General features: G+C 34.7%; 1 protein-coding gene across 1 annotated transcript in view; it reads right to left on the bottom strand.

Moving 5' to 3' along the window:
• Positions 1-17,673, bottom strand: part of LOC124369239 (O-glucosyltransferase rumi homolog) — a 54,620-nt gene that overhangs the window by 16,334 nt on the left and 20,613 nt on the right. Inside the window, exons 3-4 of the mRNA XM_046827126.1 lie at positions 15,532-15,733; positions 7,239-7,517 (exon numbers count right to left, since the gene is read on the bottom strand). Coding sequence (XP_046683082.1) covers positions 7,239-7,517; positions 15,532-15,733 — 481 coding nt within the window. The remainder of the gene's footprint in view (positions 1-7,238; positions 7,518-15,531; positions 15,734-17,673) is intronic.

Below are 17,673 nucleotides of genomic sequence, written 5' to 3'. Positions count from 1 at the left end.
GATAGAGACTATTTAACTGTACTGAAATCACAGTAATTTATGCAATTTACGAGGGCTATCCAGAAAGTAACAGACGTTTTTTAATGGTACGGCAGAAAACAGGGCTACAGCCGCCATCTTGGTGTCAAAACACTCTGGCGTTCAGTAAGTATCGATCTGTAGTCGTGCAAGGTCTGTATCTCTTTTACTTTACTCACTGTGATTAATTAAAATGTGTTCTGTAATTGAAAATCCCGCCACTTGTGAAGTGCGCTCAGTGATAAGGTTTTTGCTGGCAAAAAACCATAAACCAATTGAAATCTATCGCCAACTGTGTGAAGTTCACACAGCAGGGATCACTTCTGGCTGGTTTATACCTACCAGCTGAACCTACCACTGGGCACAGCAAAAACCGATGTGCCACTTCAATCTGGCCAACCTTATGGATGTCCAGTAGCGGCACATCACTAAACGCAAATGTTGCGATTCTGGGGTTCATGGGCAATTCGATAGGTCTAGTCTACTGTGGAAGATGACTGTTGGATTTGGTGGGGTTTGTTCCCTTACCTCAGAGGTTCTTGTTAACCTCAACAAGGGTGTGCCACCCCCTGCCTACTTTGACTGCAGAGGCTGGTTCAGAGCTGGCCTCCCCTTCTTCCGGGATGACTTTGACATGTAGTGCCCTAATTCTTTCTCATGGATCTCGATAGGAGGCGGCCCTTACTCCCTAACCTTACCTATCCTGAATATCCTATCACTCCGGAAGCAGCGCAAAGGTTCTTACAGGATTAAGTGCAATTTATAAGCTTCTTGTCCTAAGAGAACAAAAAAAAAACTGTGTGAAGTTTATGGAAATGAAATAATGAGTGAAATCAGAGTTAGGCAGTAGTGTATTGACTTTAAAAATGATTGCACCAACGTTCATGACAATAGCCGTAGCGGTCGGCCTAGCCTAATGACAGAAAATTTGGTGTTGAAAATCAATGACAAAGTTTATAAAAATCGCCTTTTCACAATGAACATTTCCCACAAATTTCACAAAATTTACTTCATGAAATTTTTGTAGGGAAGTTTGGATACCACAAATTTTGTGCCAGGTGGGTTCCAAAAATCCTTACAGAAGATCACAAAAAACAAAGACTTGCTGCATCGTTAACTTCCTTGATGAATATGACAATCATGGTAACGAACTTCTCTATTGTATAATTACTGGTGATGAAACATGAGTGAAGCATGTCAATTGTGAAACAAATATGCAGTTTATGGAATGGGGGCACATACATTCTGGGGTAAAAAAAACCAAGAAAATGTCTCCAAACTCTGTCAGCGAGAAAGATTATGGCAACTGTTTTTTGGGATGCAGAGGGTGTGATTCTCGTTGATTTCGTTGAATGAAGATCGACAATCAACACAGAAAAGTACAGTGAAAAATTTCAGAAACTATGTGTGCAATACAAAACAAGCGTAGGGGACAATTGAGCTCAAAAATGTTTTCCCATGACAATGCACGTCCCCATAAAGCCAATACAGTACATGACAAGTCTTGGATGATTATTGGAAAGTGTTTGATCATCCGCCTTATAGCCCAGATCTGGCACCAAGCGACTACCACTTATTTCCAGTGATGAAGACCTGGCTTGATAGTGACGCTGAACTTCATGCTGTTATTAATCAGTGGCTAAGATTTCAAGCGGCATATTTCTAAAAAGCTGCAATCAAAAGACTTGTGTCACGTTACGATAAATGTCTCAATTTGAATGGGTATTACATTTAAAAATAGCCTAACAGTGTAATTTTTAATTGTAAACAATTAAATGTTCCTATTTCAGTTGGTTAATGTTTTATTTCAAAACGTCAGTTACTTTCTGGATAGCCCTTGTAGCTATAAGTGGACCTGGTGGCAGTGATTAAACAACAATGAATTGTTTGTGATTGCACAACAGACAACCATGTGTCTCCTTCCTCACCTCTTCAATAAACAAGTAGAGATATTTTATTATTAAAAATGTATTTTTCCATGTGAGGGTGTTTCAATAACAATAAAAAAGGCTAAATTTTATTTCATGAGCTTCCACTCAGCACAGTGAATTAATAGAGCCCAATAGTAATTAGTACTGTTAGCACTTAGGACTTAATCTGACCAGGTGAGGATTAAGTACTATTAGTTACTTAAATGCACAAAATTCGGCTCCACCTTAACACAACTTGTCAGTAAATCCTGTTAATACAATAGATATCCAAACTATTAATTTTTTAAAATATATAAAAATTATGTGTTTTCAGCTTCAGATCTTTATTGTAATTAGTCACGAATAGTACAATAGACATGGTCAAATTTTAAAATCACGGTTTATTATGATGTGTTATAAAAACTATTCATACTAGAACATCTGATAACATGGACACAACAAAAACAGTCAACAAGCAGGTACAGTATAACTATTATTTAATTAAAATAACTGTCAACAACATCATAACATGATTAAAACAAAGCGAATACAAAAATTACAAAAAATAATTACTTAATACTAATTAAAATCTAAAGTCGCTAATATCTCAGACCAGGTACTGATCAATATTATAAAAACACTTTTCTTTTAGCCATTTGCTTAAAATAATTTCAACCTGTTAATACTTAATTCATATTCCCTTTCGGGAAAGTTATTAAATAATTTAATTTTCATATAGATGTGTTGGTTTCTGTAGTCTCATAGAATATTTGTTAAGCATACATCTTTGCCTTGTAATATACCTATGTAGATCTTGTTGGTTTTGATAACAAGCTAAAATTTCTTTAACACGTGAGAGGTTACACATACTTGCTGACTGCAATAGGTAACGCAAAGGCAACCTACTCACCCTTAATTTTTATTATTTTTTTTCTTTAATATGAAAACTTTTCAAAACTCCTGTTTGATGAATTGTCTCTCACAATATACTACTTTAAATAATCTGCACATAAAACTGTGTAAATATAAACATATTTACAATACATAATACAGGTACTCTACAATTTACACTTGCCAGAGGTCGGGTGTGAGCAAATTGCAGCACAAACCTTTATGCATATAAATAAAACTTTTCTTTGTACTTCAAAACCAAATTTGTCTAAAAAAAGAAAAATTTGCAAAATGGAACTTGAATTTATTATAAGTAAGTGATTGTATTTATAAATTTGAATGTTTGTCTCAAAGAATATTGCTGAATTGGGTGAAGACTACAAAATATTAATATTTTGAAATTAAGGTGAGTAAATAACTAAAAGATGTCAAGGTCTGGTGAAGAAATATACAAGACAAGTTCCCAAGCTGGTAATATTATTAATCAAAACAATAATACAGAATTTCAAAAATTACAGCAAACTGCAGTGGGTGCAATCTCTTGCGTGTTAACATTCAGTACACTGTTATAAATATGAGGTCATAATTTTAAGTTCTTTAAAAATGGTAAGCATGAATGCTCATCACTTACATTTTTTCTTTCGCCATATAAAAGCTCTTAGAGATTCACTACTGCCTCCCTAAGTGTTCTTTAATAGTTTAAGTTAATATGAAAGAATGCGTAGTAGGCTGACCAACCAAATTAAATATAAACTTTCAAAAGTCTGTATATGATAATTATCATTAATCAAGATTATGTGTAAACATTTCTCAAACCATAGTTTGACTTCAAGACATGCAATTGGTAATGCTCCAGCCTTAAGCAGTTTGATACCTAAAATGGCTCTACAAAAAATTTGTAAATGTTAAATAATACATAATTTATTATAATAATTGAATAACACAACAAATAATATTACACAATTCACACACACACGCACACACGCACGCACGCACACGCGCACACACACACACATATATATATATATATATATATATCTAATGCATGTTTGTATATAATAATTATAATTTACATGATTTTTTTTCAATGCTTGGTGGAACAGCCATGTTGGCTTAAGTGTTTTTGAAACAGTTTTTAACCTTACAATTACATGTATGTTCTAATTACAGTTGCATATTTAAAAGAAAATGTCTTTGAAACAAAACTTTATTTAGCATGAAAATAATAATTACTATTACAGTTTTAACCTCATTTTTCTATATCTCCAGGTTGTCCCAAGTGGTTATACAGAGTGGAGGGAGTCCAATTTTTTAATTAATAAACAATTTTTGTTGAATTTCCATTTTTCTGTTAACACAGTTTAGCTTTCAGAATAATTTGCAGAATAACAAATTAACAATGTTGTAGTAAGTCACCTATAAGAGGTTGATAATTGTAAATTTGGAAGATGTAAAGAATAGGCTTCTGACTGACATCAGTGAGTTTAACGATTCAATGGTAACAGACGACAATCAAAACAATTTGGTAATGAAAAACAGGTTGAGTCCATGACTTATTCTAATACCACAGCATAGCTAGATCTGCTGATGGTTTATTTGGAGTGACAGTCCAACACTTTGTATGCTGAAAAGATAAACTTGAAATATCTGCATGATCGTACAGTAGGACCTTGATATATCGAACCTCAATATATCGAATTCCTCGATAAATCGAAGTTTTGTCATTCCCCTTGAATGTCCCATTTACTTCAATGCTAATTTTACCTCTACATATCGAAGATTTCAAGTAAATAACCTCAATATATCGAATTTTCACCAATAATTTTGCCTATTTTTTACCTCTATATATCGAAGTTTTCTTATAATTACCTCAACATATCGAAGTTTCAGTTTATCAACGAAACGAACTTTAGTACTGTATTGTCGTGTTGTGCAAACGAACAACCATCAAAGTAGAGTAGGTACCGTATTTTTCATGTCGAGACTTGAAACCCCCACCACCGACACTCCTTTGTTTTCTGTAGACGCCAGTGGTGGATCACCACTACACTCTCAGTTTAATTTGGACGTTACCGCGATTAGTGCGAGTTGAGGTTATCTTAGTGAATTATTGTGCGTGGCAGATTTTCAACTGTGACACTGTTTTGTTTAAAAGTGCGATGGCAAAACGGAAAACTCTATCTTATCAAGATAAAGTTAAACTTATAGAGACTGTGGACGCCGGGAATAAGAAAAAAAGTGACATTGCAAAGGAGTTTGGTATACCAGCGAATACTCTCTCGACCATATTGAAAAACAGAGAAAAATATGAACGCCAAGGAACTTCGTGCAAGAGAATAAAAGGACCCGAATTCAAGGACGTAGATGAAAGTGTTTATCAGTGGTTAAAACAGTGCCGTGATAAAAACCTTCCTGTAAGTGGCCCAATTTTAAAAGAAAAAGCAGCACAGTTTGCTGCGCAATTAAATAAACCTGACTTTCGAGCAAGCAACGGTTGGCTCCAAAACTTTAAAAAAAGAAATGAAGTGATTTTCAAGAAGGTGACTGGCGAAAGTGCGAGTGTCGATGACAATGTTTGCACAGAATGGTCGCAAAAACTGCCTGATCTTGTCAAGGGATACAAACCTGACGATATTTTTAATGCCGACGAAACAGGTCTTTTTTATCAGTGTCTTCCTGACAAAACTTTAACTTTTAAAGGTGACACTTGCCACGGAGGTAAGAATAGTAAACAAAGAGTTACATTGCTGCTTGGAACAAATCAAATTGGCACCGTGAAGCTTAAACCATTGATGATAGGAAAATCTAAAAATCCAAGGTGTTTCAAAGGGGTTCAAAGCTTTCCAATGGACTACACATCAAACAAAAACTCATGGATGAACTCAGGGGTTTTTGAGAAATGGCTAACGGACTTGGACAGACAAATGAAGAAAAAGAAGAAAAAAATACTCTTGTTTATTGACAACGCTACTGCTCACGGTGACATCCCAAAAATGAAAAACGTAAAAATCGAGTTCTTACCTCCAAACACCACATCCAAGCTACAGCCATTGGATCAAGGAATAATTAAAAACTTTAAAGTTCATTACCGGAAGGAAGTTGTACGCCTCTTCCTTCGTGACCTCGAGGACAAGAACCCTACAAAAATAAGCATACTTGATGCAATGTGGATGGCTTCTAAGGCGTGGAACAATGTTACCGAAAATACTATAAAGAACTGCTTCAAGAAAAGTGGCTTTAAACAGCAAGTTGACGAAGAAGAGGAAAGTGTTGTAGAAGACTGTTCAATTGTTGAAACGGATAACGGTGAACTTGCTAGTCCTGTACTGTGGAGACAAGTGACTCAGGCCCTTACTTTGGAAGGGCTGTCTTTCGAAGACTTTGTGGCCGTCGATGACGAGCTTGCTACTTGCGGCCAATTAAGCGATGCAGACATTATTGCATCCGTTTCCAAGGACACGAGTGTAGAAGACAGTGTAGTCGAGGACGGCGAGGATGATGACGACAACGAAGTCGAAACGCCTGACCCCATCCTTCGCGATGCCCGGTGTGCCATCAACACGTTGCGAAGTTTCCTCCTAAAGAAGACGTCTATGGATGACAAAATAATCCAGTCTTTATCCATTTTAGACGACGCGTTGGACAAAGTGACTTTCACAGGTAGACAAACTACAAATTCAGATTTTTTTTAACAACAGTAAATAAGTTTTGCAAACTCTTTATAACATGTACGTAAGCCTACATTACAGTAGCATTTTAAACATTTAAAATACAGTACAGTAGAACCATATTTCAGACTTGTGTATTTATACTGTACAACATAACTTTTTAAGACGTTACAGTATTTCATATTCATATTTATGTAATAATATTACTCTATACGTTTAGTTAAAAAATAAATAAATTTAAATTGATGTATGGTGTACTTGTTATAATTTCTTATTCACATTTCCCGATAAAGTAATGTACGATTCTTAATTGTACTGTATTATTGTAGTGGGTGTGGACCTCTATATATATCGAAGTCTGCCCCAAACAGCCTTGATATATCGAACCTCATTATATCGAAATTCTTGATATATCGAAGTTTTGTAAATCCCCTTGAGGTTCGATATATCAAGGTCCTACTGTACTACCCGGAAGTGTGTAACAAAGTTAAAATAGACTGACTGAGGTTTTTACAAAACAGTAAACTTCATTCTTGTTAATTCTTTGTTACTTTATGTTTTCTCTACAATTTATCTCTGTAAAGCTAAATAAAAAATTGGCTCTCTTTTCCTCTTATGTAAATTCCTTATTATCTGTAACCTATTGTGTTCTTATTGTATTCCTGGTTTATCCAGATTTTGGTCATATGAATCATTTCTGGTCCCAATTAATCCGGATAAACAGGGTTGTACTCTATATAAGAAAACCAACCTTCTCAGATTTCCAAGCTTGGTTTTTCGTATACGCTGCATCTACCAGATCTGGCTGTTCCCTGGATAGCAGAACTAGGGAGTCACGTTCGCTGTTAGTGCGAGAGCCTCGGAAGAAAGCAACAGATAACTTTTCTTTCCATGGCCACTGTTGAGCTGCACGGTCAAGAGACTGTCGATGTTTGTCCCACCGGCCCAGACCTCGTGGATACAGCTTTATTGCCGGTCCTCCTTCCCAGAAAGCCCAAGCTGGGTACATTATATCCAAGTAGTCTTTAGTCTGTTACATGAAATGTCCTTTTAACATTGAATGTTTAAGAATATCGATATTGATTTTTGATAGTTTATAAAAATTATACAATATTAATAGAGCTAGTATAATTGTAACAAGACTACATATATTACTAATAGTATAACCAAATATAAAAACAGTTAATATATATTTAAATGTTCTCCATGAGAAACATACAATAGTTTCAAAATAAGAAAGGATATGGGAAATAACAGTATTTTAAGAATTTGTACTAAAATATGTAGTTGTACTACTATACGAGGTCTGTCCAAAAAGTATCCGACCGCCGACCAGTAGGCGGCGGCTGCGGCGTAACCAACCGGCTCGAACCGGTTATTGGAGGGGAGGGGCGAGCCTACTCCTTCCCATATTAGGCATTGAGTACAATCCGGTCACTCAGTGAGACACAGCGCTCTGTTCCGTAAAGTACTGCCGTATGTGCGCCGCATTTCAATATGACTGAACTGGCCAAAAAACTCGGCCATTCAGCATCAGAGACGATTACTATGATACGGAAAGTTTATGGTGACGTGTCTGTGGGCGATACACAAATAAAAGAGTGGTTTAGGCGGTTTAAAAATGGCCGCATATCAGTGGAGAGTGATGACCGATCTGGCAGGCCTTCAACGGCCAGAAACGCTGAAAATGTTGAACGTGTTCGTGCACCAATTAATGAAAACCCTCCTCGATTGACTGCCCGAGAGCTGGAAGATTTAGGAATACCAAAATCGTCAGTTTGTAACATTTTACACGAAGATTTAAAAATTAACCGTGTTTCAGCAAAATTTGTTCCTCGGCTGCTGACAGAAGACCAAAAGAACTGTCGACTTGAAATCGCACAGGACAATCTGGATTTTTATAAAAAGTGACCCAGGGCTATTTAAAAAAGTTATTACTGGTGATGAGTCATGGGTTTATGGCTACGACCCTGAAACAAAGGCTCAATCTTCACAGTGGAAAACTCACGAAGAGGAACGGCTGAAAAAAGCAAGACAAAGTCGAAGCAATGTCAAGACAATGCTGACAGTTTTTTTTTGACCAGGACGGCATTGTTCATCACGAATATGCTCCAAGGACCAGACAGAGAATAAGGAGTACTATCTTGAGGTCCTAAGGCGGCTACGAGATGCAGTGGGAAGGAAACGACCTGAACTGTGGATAAGCCGTGACTGGGTCCTGCACCACAACGCGCCAGCTCATTCCTCAAATCTTATTCAGCGTTTTTTGGTCAAACACGACATCAACAAACTATGAAAGCCTCCCTATAGTCCTGACATAGCTCCTTGTGACTTCTGGCTATTTCCTAAATTAAAAATTCCTTTGAAAGGAAAAAGATTTGATGATGTTGAACAAATAAAACAAAATGCGACGAAGGACCTGTTAGAAATTCTGCAAAATGAATTTAAGGAGTGTTTCCGGAAGTGGGAGGAGCATTGGAATAAGGTAGTGACTTGTGGAGGGGACCAGATTGCCGTTGCCGCCGAGTAACGTCAGTTCATGCCAGACGTCAAGGCCGGATACTTTTTGGACACACCTCATTTTGCATATAAATCCTTACAATTAAGACAACATTTAGAAAACACCTTTTATACTAATGCAATACGCATATTTGTATACGTAATATGCAATAATCTAACAAATTGGTATATATATATTATATATTTGTACCTTCCTGTGTAAAGGAGATAGGGGCACTAAGTGAAGTTTGAATAGATTAGTTCTACAACAAATTTTGAATAGTGTAAGATGCTGGATTTTAAGACCTATAAATGTTATCATGGTTTAACGTGATAGCCTCGGTCAGCAAACTCACCACATTACAGTGGTTATATTTTTGTATGCGGTATTCCTATGCGATCTATTAGCAGCATTTAGAACTATTTGAAGCAGTTATTTACCTCATTAGATAGAGGACAAATCTTTTTGTTATTACTACACAGTTTTTACACATGGTTTTATTATACACAGTTAAAAAAATTGTATGAGTAGGTATGGACAAGTCATTACATTTCCTTGTATTATTACTATGATAATCTCCTCACTGTGAGATAGAATCGGAGTTTTTTTAAAGAGTACTATATGCATTCATAGATATAATTGCTATAAATAACAAAATTTGTAAATCCTTACATTTATCTTTCACCGATTTTTGCCAACCTAAGTTCAACATAATTCTTATGGCTTGTTTTTATAAAATTAAAAACCTATCCAAATTCCTTTTTGATGATCCACCCTAGATACTATTCCAAAAGATATGTGAGAGTGAACATAGACAAGTTTTAGTGTATTAAGCCTACAGAACTTTCATATAGGGAATACAATCAAGATGAAATTTGTTTGCAACAGAATTAATATGGAAATCCCAGGACAATTTGCTGTCGATATGTAATCCATTAAATTTAGTGTGTTCCACCTGTTCAAGTGTAATATCTTCAAGGTTTTTAGTCGTGATTTAATGTTAAATTGTATACAATTACTCTTTGATAAATTTAGCAAAAGCTGCTTGTTTGAAAAATAATTTTGGGTATGAGTAATATTTTTCACAGCAGAAATTCCAATTTCAAGATTATATTTTCCAGATACTAATAGGTTTGCATCATCATCATCATAAAGGTAAAGGCTTCCTTTAAGAACATCAGAAATCTCTCAAGGCAAGCCTTGTATATAGCAAAGAAATTGAAATGGGCCCAAAATTGAACCCTGTGGAATACAATGTTTCATATTTTTTAAATTTGATTGAATGAAAACTGATTGATTATAATTATTGATGTCTGTAGTTTCAACAGATTGTTTCCTATCTGTTAAATATGATTTGATCCATAACAGAGGTGGTCCAGATATTCCCATTTCTGTACATTTTTATTAATGAATTTTAAGTGGAATACGCTGTCAACAGTTTTGCTTAAGTCCATGAATATACCAAGTACTGTCTAATGAATGAATTATTGTATCAATAAAATTTGTAGCTGCAAATATTACAGAATGAATAGTTTTAATGCAGTGTTGTTCTTATTCAAAGAGATTATTATGCTAACAAAATTTAACTAACTGATTGAACATTGATTTTTCAAATATTTTAGATAAAACTGGCAACAATGCTATTGGTTGGAAATTAGCAATTTCAGCTACATTTCCTTTTTCATGCAGAGGTCTAATTTGTTTTTAATTGATCAGGGAAAATTCCAGATATAAAGGATGAAATCGTGTGTGAGTGGCTTGACGAGATACTTATGGGCATACTTTATAACATTTATGGCCACTACGCCATAGCCTGTTGAAAATTTATTTTCAAAATCACCAATTAATTTTTTCAATTACATCTCACTTATATGTTCAAATCGAACTTTTACTAATTGATCACTTACAGCAGACATAGGTATTGTTACAGTACAAGTTTTTATACAAGTACAATTAAAAGGGGCTGTCCTCAGGGTGGTGTCCTTTTTCCCCTTTTGTGGAGCCTAGTTGTGGATGACCTGCTGTGCCTTTGAACAGTATTGGTGTCTTCGCACAGGGATATGCAGATGACATTGTGATTTTTGTGAGTTCAACACAATAGTCACGGAACTGACCAATAATGCTCTGAACATGGTGGGAAACTGATGTGATAGGATGGGCCTTATTGTCAACCCTACCAAGTCTGCCGTGGTTGCCTTTACAAGAAGGTATTGGTTTATTCTTATGGAAAGGCTCTTCCATCATCCTGAACTGAGGACCCCATCTGAAAAGGGTTGCCGCCAGAGGGAAATGGTCTTTGATGCAATGCAATCGTGTGATAGGTGGTATCTATGGGTCCTTATTCCACAGTTTTTCAGACAGAAATACAGCCATTATGGAATGTACTAGAGAGAATCTTTGTCAGCAATATAAGAGTAAGACGATTAGGTGTTGGACTCTTGTGTGTTCAACTCCAAAATTGTCTGGGATTGCTATCAAATCATTTCTTCCTTGGCAGAATCAATAATATGACTATTGGGTTCCTGGTCATGAAGAGGTCTCTAGGAATGAAAGAGCAGGCTCTGGCCAACTTGGGCTCAGCGTCTCACATGACGGGGCTTCAACCGTTCTGTGATATCTTTAGGTGTGAATCCTTTGGGACTGTCTCGAAGTGGGTTCATAAATAATAATCAAAAAATATAACAGTGTACATTGTTTTACTCTCTTCTCGGTAATTGCTTTGGTGTGAAGCCTGTTGCTAATGTCCAATCACGTCTGATATCTCCCAACTGCTTTATCATTGATCTCTGCTTTGTGCTCCTATCAACACCCATTTTTGGAACTGCTATTAAAAATATCTATTGACAGTATCTTTTTGTTCATTGAATGTTTTTATGCACAGGGCTGCTATCTATGGGTAATATATAAAACGTTTCATCAATCTCTAATGCTTGCTATCTTACGAATTATTAGAACTACGAGGGAGTACCCCAAAAAAAACCAGAATTTTGTTTTAAATAAACATATATTTTTTATTTTACAAAACAAACGTATCACCTTCAAATTATTCTCCATTGCACTTTATACACTTATACCATCGTTGTTTCCACTGTTCGAAACATGTTTTGTACTCCTCGTCAGTGATGGCTGCCAGTTCCTCCGTTGTTTTTTCTTGACGTCATCCACGCTGTCAAATCGGAGACCTTTCATGCCCCTTTTCATTTGTGGGAATAAAAAGAAGTCGCACGGAGCCAGATCTGGTGAGTAAGGTGAGTATGGTAGCGAAACCATGTCATTTTTGGCCAAAAACTGGGTGACAGAGATTGCTGTGTGCGCAGGTGCGTTGTCGTGATGAAAAAACCAGTCCCCTGTTTGCCACAAATTAGTTCTTTTGCGACGAATGCTGTTCCATAGTTTTCTTAAGACTTCAAGATAAAACACTTGATTTACTGTCTGGCCTGGTGGAACGTATTCTGAATGGACAATCCCCGTGTTTTTAACATCAAAAAAACAAATGAGCATTGTTTTGGCACTCGATCTGACTTGCCAGCATTTTTTTGGTCTGGGTGATGATGACGTCTCCCATTGCCTGGATTGTTGTTTGGTTTCTGGATCATACCCATAGCACCAAGATTCGTCACCTGTAATTATTTTTGTCAAGAAATCTGGATCGGCTTCAAGTTGCTACTTCAAATCACGGCAGGCTTCAATTCGACGTTCCTTTTGAAAGTCAGCGAGAGCACGAGGCACAAACTTAGCGGCAACACTTTTCATGTTCAAGTCTCTAGTTAAAATCCATTGAACTGAGCTCCATGACAGCCCACTAGCCTCTGATATTTGCTTGATAGACTAGCAAAAACTATTACTGCACGGGGACAGAACACGTCAGGTCAACACAATAGGCGGCAAAGAGCAGCACTACAAGAGCCAAGCAGCGAGAATTTGTACTACGCAAGCTCTGCTTATGGCAGAGCTATTCCAGGAACTTTTGGGTACCCCCTCGTATTTGTTGTTAATTTCTACAACAACTGGTTTCTTAGTTTTCTTCAAATAATTATTCAGAAACACTCTAGTTGACCTTAATACACTAATTCTGTCTCAATAATCAAGAGAACAGTAATCTAAGATTAGACATTGAATTCAGTGTAGTTAATTTTACAAATACGATTATAATTCACAATAGGTAGACCACGTCCTCAGCTGACATAAAATCCAGATGCGCAATGACCAGATGCCTAATTTGATTACTGTATATCATGATTTGGGATATGTCAATAATATTGCTGACCGCTATTTCTTCACTTAAATTGACAGTTATCAATCATTATATTTTCATGAATTAGGATACACAAAATCTAACCTACACTTAATTATTATCAGACAAGAAATACATGTACATAATACAAGATATACATTTAAGTTCAATATTCCTCAGCATAGATTTGCTAAAACTGTTTCATCTAATAAAGCAAATTGCGTAAACTTGAAATAAAGCTAAATAAATCTGATAAAACAGTAACTCTTTTTGTGTTTAAAAGTAAGCTGTTGAATTGACTGTTAGGGAATTCATTTTATACAGTTATTTAATTTCTCAACTTTGCATTAGAATGACTGTTCTGAATTGATTCTATATTATGTCAAGTTCTTATATGATTATTGCATAATTATTGTATTTTCATATTTTACCACTTTGATTTATGAGAAAGTATTATATTCTTGTGCTTTCACATATTATCATTTTAATTTATGACAGTGCTCATTTCATGCATGTAAATGTGTTCGACGGCAATAAATGATTTGATATTCAGTTATGTTTAAAAATTATATACTTTTTAATAAACTGTCAGCAAAATATAAGCGTAAGTCGGAGAATACATTTGAATATACAAGTATTTGTCTCTCGTTGACATCCCATATCTGAAACTTCTAGGATTTAGAGTCATTTACAGATTATTTAATTTAACAATAAGAAGTAACAAAATAGACAGATACAAATTTTATGGATCAAATCTTAGTCAACTTTATTGGGTCCAAAATAACAAACCATTTATACTCTTTAAAATCTTTTACTAAAACTTTCAGCTTATTTATATTTGTAATAGAACAATTATTTACACAATTATATTTTAAAATGTGGAATATGTCTCAAATTTAAAACATTAGAAAATAACACGGTTTTTCGGTTACTTATATCTATACAAAGTCCACAAAAGAGCTAAAATTAGCTTACACTGGCTGTTTCAGCTTGATTAAAAATCTAGTAATGAAGAAATAATTATTTTATTTTATTTGCGTTAATAATATAAGAACTAATTTACATACAAGAGAACAAAATTTGTTGGTACCTTTTAAAAATTGTTCACTAAAAAATAGCTTGTCACTGCCATAAAACATTATAAAAATGTTCTGTATTCATATTTTTAAGAACTACCACCATACTAAATTTAGTACAAATCTAAGAAATTCAGGTTGAAAGCATTGTGATGGCTTGTTAATCTAATATAGAGCAAATTGAGTTGACTCGTAATACATAAATGATTATTTTAAAAACTAAAAAATTAAGATAATGAGTTAGATAAGATACAAATATTTGTAACTTAACCCTTTGGACGCCAATGTCCGGTTGATCGGACCGTCAAAGTCTAGTCGAAAAACACCAACGTTCGATCGATCGGACCGCCGAGGTCCGGGCGAAAAGCGCCAACGTCTGATTGATCAGCCGTTCGAGAAAAACATCTTTTAAAAGTTATTTTTTAACTTGAAAAGTCTGTTTAAACTGTTTAGGACTAGTTTAGAAGTAAATAAGACTATCTGTAATCAATTTTGTTCAGTTTAGTGTCCACCCATTGTGTTTCCCTAAACACATGTTAGAAGTGACAGGAAATGTATATATATTTATTTGTAAATAATTATTTTGTTGACAAAGATTTTTCTTATTTTTTTAAAGAAAATCTATGATATAGACTTATAGTAGTGAGAAGATGCTCTCATTTTAATACTATGTAAGTATGTACAAACGTATTTCCTACTGTAAAATTAATTCTAGTTATAGTACATTTTTTCTAATATCAACACTAATTAAAAGTATTTTTTGTTAAACTATTTTTCAACTTTCAGTTCTGAATTTTTGTGAACAGTCTTAGATATAATATCTGTAACGAATAAAAATATCACCGATAGGTAAAAATATTTTTTTTCGTACCGATATTTTGGCCTGAAGTGAAATTTGTATGTAAACAAATGTTTTGGTTAGGCATTACCACATCATAAACAATGTAGTTCCATTCTAAGTGCTATTTATAATAACACTATTCGATAGTGCATATAATTTCCCACAAATAAAAAATAAACATTCAATTAACATAAGAAGTAAGGATAATACAGAGCAAAGCGTAATAGGTTACAAAAACTTCAAAACAGGGCTGGCGGTTTTGGCTAGTACAGTTGGTTCGGGCGCTAGCATGATGGGTAGGGCGGCAGCCTTGGGCGTTGGCGTCCAAAGGGTTAAGAACCCGAAATACCAGACCTGAGATTAAACAGGAAACATTAATTAACCAACCAGTACCTTGCTAAAGGAGAAAACAGGCAGAACCTCTCCCTGAAACCTGGTGACTTGAGGCCAATCTCTGGTGTTCAGAACTATCTGTAGGTCAGGTAGTTTGTTGCTTAACTTTCGCAGGTAATGTTCCACACCAATACAGCGTGCAGGAAACATGCAATCTGCATTTCGATACAGCCGCCCATCAATTATCTTGTACGTTGTTCCCCTGAATTGTAATAAAAGTGTTATTTTTATATCATTATAAAGATTAGCTACCTTTCTACAATGATGTCTTTTTGTAGAAAAATATATACATTTTGAAATCCTCCTTCCAAAGGCATGATTTGGTTTGAGATTTCAATCTAAATATAAAAAAGAAAATTTAAAAATATTGTTTGCCCAAGATTTTTCAATTGAAAAATATGTGAAATAAATTTAAATGTAGCTTTTAATGAAAAAATTGTGCATTGTTGTGTTGAAAACATATGCAACCCGTAAGAGTTAAATGGCTTCCTGTTGTGAAATATCAAATATCCTGTTGCTTTTTTTAGCAGTTAAGAAAAGCAATTATAAAAATGGAATATAATTTAAATTAAAAGTAGTTATAAAACTGATTTAACTAAAAGATTTTTTAGAACTCGAAACAAATTTAGCATAATACTTTACTAATATAAACATTCAATTCGGTCAAAAGTTTTAAAAATATCAAATTTGTTGGTATGGTAGCGTGTTGTGTTTTGATCAGTTTCTAGAAAACAACTTATGTTATATTACCATGACTGGAAATGTTAGGAGAAAACACAGGAAATTATTCTTTGTGGTCTTTTTGTCCCACAAAATACATGTACAAGATGTGTATTAGAACACTGTTTTGACTTTGTCTCTTCAAAGTATACAGAGTGAGTCAGAAATATGGTAAAATATTTTAAGACGTGATTTTAGAGCTAAAAATAAGAAAAAAAATGTTATATAAAGGTAGGTCCGGAAACGCTACATTAGTGAGTAATGGAGCTGGCGAAAGATTTTGCTTTGTTTTCAGTTCACCTGGTGAAATTAAGTGATTCTGAAATGTTTTGTTCTTACTTTTTAACTCAAATAAGGTGGATTTATAAGGAAAATAACCTGAAAAATCAAATAAAACCACTCTAGAGGTTTTAGTGTGAACAGTTTTTAAGAAAAAGTATGAAATTTTCCAAAACTTTAATAACAAAAATACCGTCTTAAATGTTTGATGTCCAATAACATTGTTAAATGACCAATAAACACATTGTTTTTTCTAATAAAGATTGTGGAGAATTTAATTCTGAAAACAACCATAATAAGCAAAGTTAACTAAATGTTTAAAAAAGTTATAAAATTGACTCCTCACGTATTACACTACAGAGCAAACTTTTGATGTTTTATAATAAGGAACGAGTATCTGATTGGTAACAGCTGGTGAAAAACACACATATTTGTAGTTCAAAATTTTATTTTTAAATACAATAAACATATCTACAATCGCTTTCTCACCGGAAGATTAAAGATGATGCTCAAAATGACCTCCGTTGTTCATAATGCACTCGTTCATGCGTCTTCTCATCGAGTTTCGGACCCGTTCAAAAATTCCAGGGGTAAGCTTAATGGTTTCTATTCCATTAGAAATGTTTAATCGGAGTTCTTCAATGTATCTACTGGGGAAGAGTAAACCCCGAATAGTTGGTATTTGGGGACTTTTTAAATGTCCCCAAAGGTAAAAGTCCGAAGGATTTAAGTCCAGTGATCTTGCTGGCCATGAAACTGGTCCACCTCGGCCTATCCATTAACACGCGAGAGATCGCACTCACTTCCTGGACGCGAGAGGTCGCGCGACGGCAAATTGCTCACGCTCGTCTTTTACTCAAATTTCAGCTTTAATTTGGTGAGAAAAGTTTCAAAAAAAAATTGTGTCTTGTCTCTATTACTGTCTTTCAGTATATAGTAATAAAAGTAATTGGGCACTTAAGTTCTAACAAAGAGAAATATTATTATGATACACTGTATATTTGGTTCGGAATTGGTGACTTTTTGGTACGACAAAGGTCGCGTGTGAGCAATTTGCCGCAATAATATAAATTAGGCTTTTAAATGAAACATTTTATTACAATAAAGTATTTTATTATGAGGAAGAAATAAATTTTATAATAT

The sequence above is a fragment of the Homalodisca vitripennis genome, chromosome X, assembly GCF_021130785.1.
Source record: "Homalodisca vitripennis isolate AUS2020 chromosome X, UT_GWSS_2.1, whole genome shotgun sequence".
Classification (NCBI taxonomy): Eukaryota; Metazoa; Arthropoda; class Insecta; order Hemiptera; family Cicadellidae; genus Homalodisca; species Homalodisca vitripennis.
The sequence above is the reverse complement of the archived record's forward strand: the minus strand, read 5'-3'. Positions and strand labels throughout refer to the sequence as shown.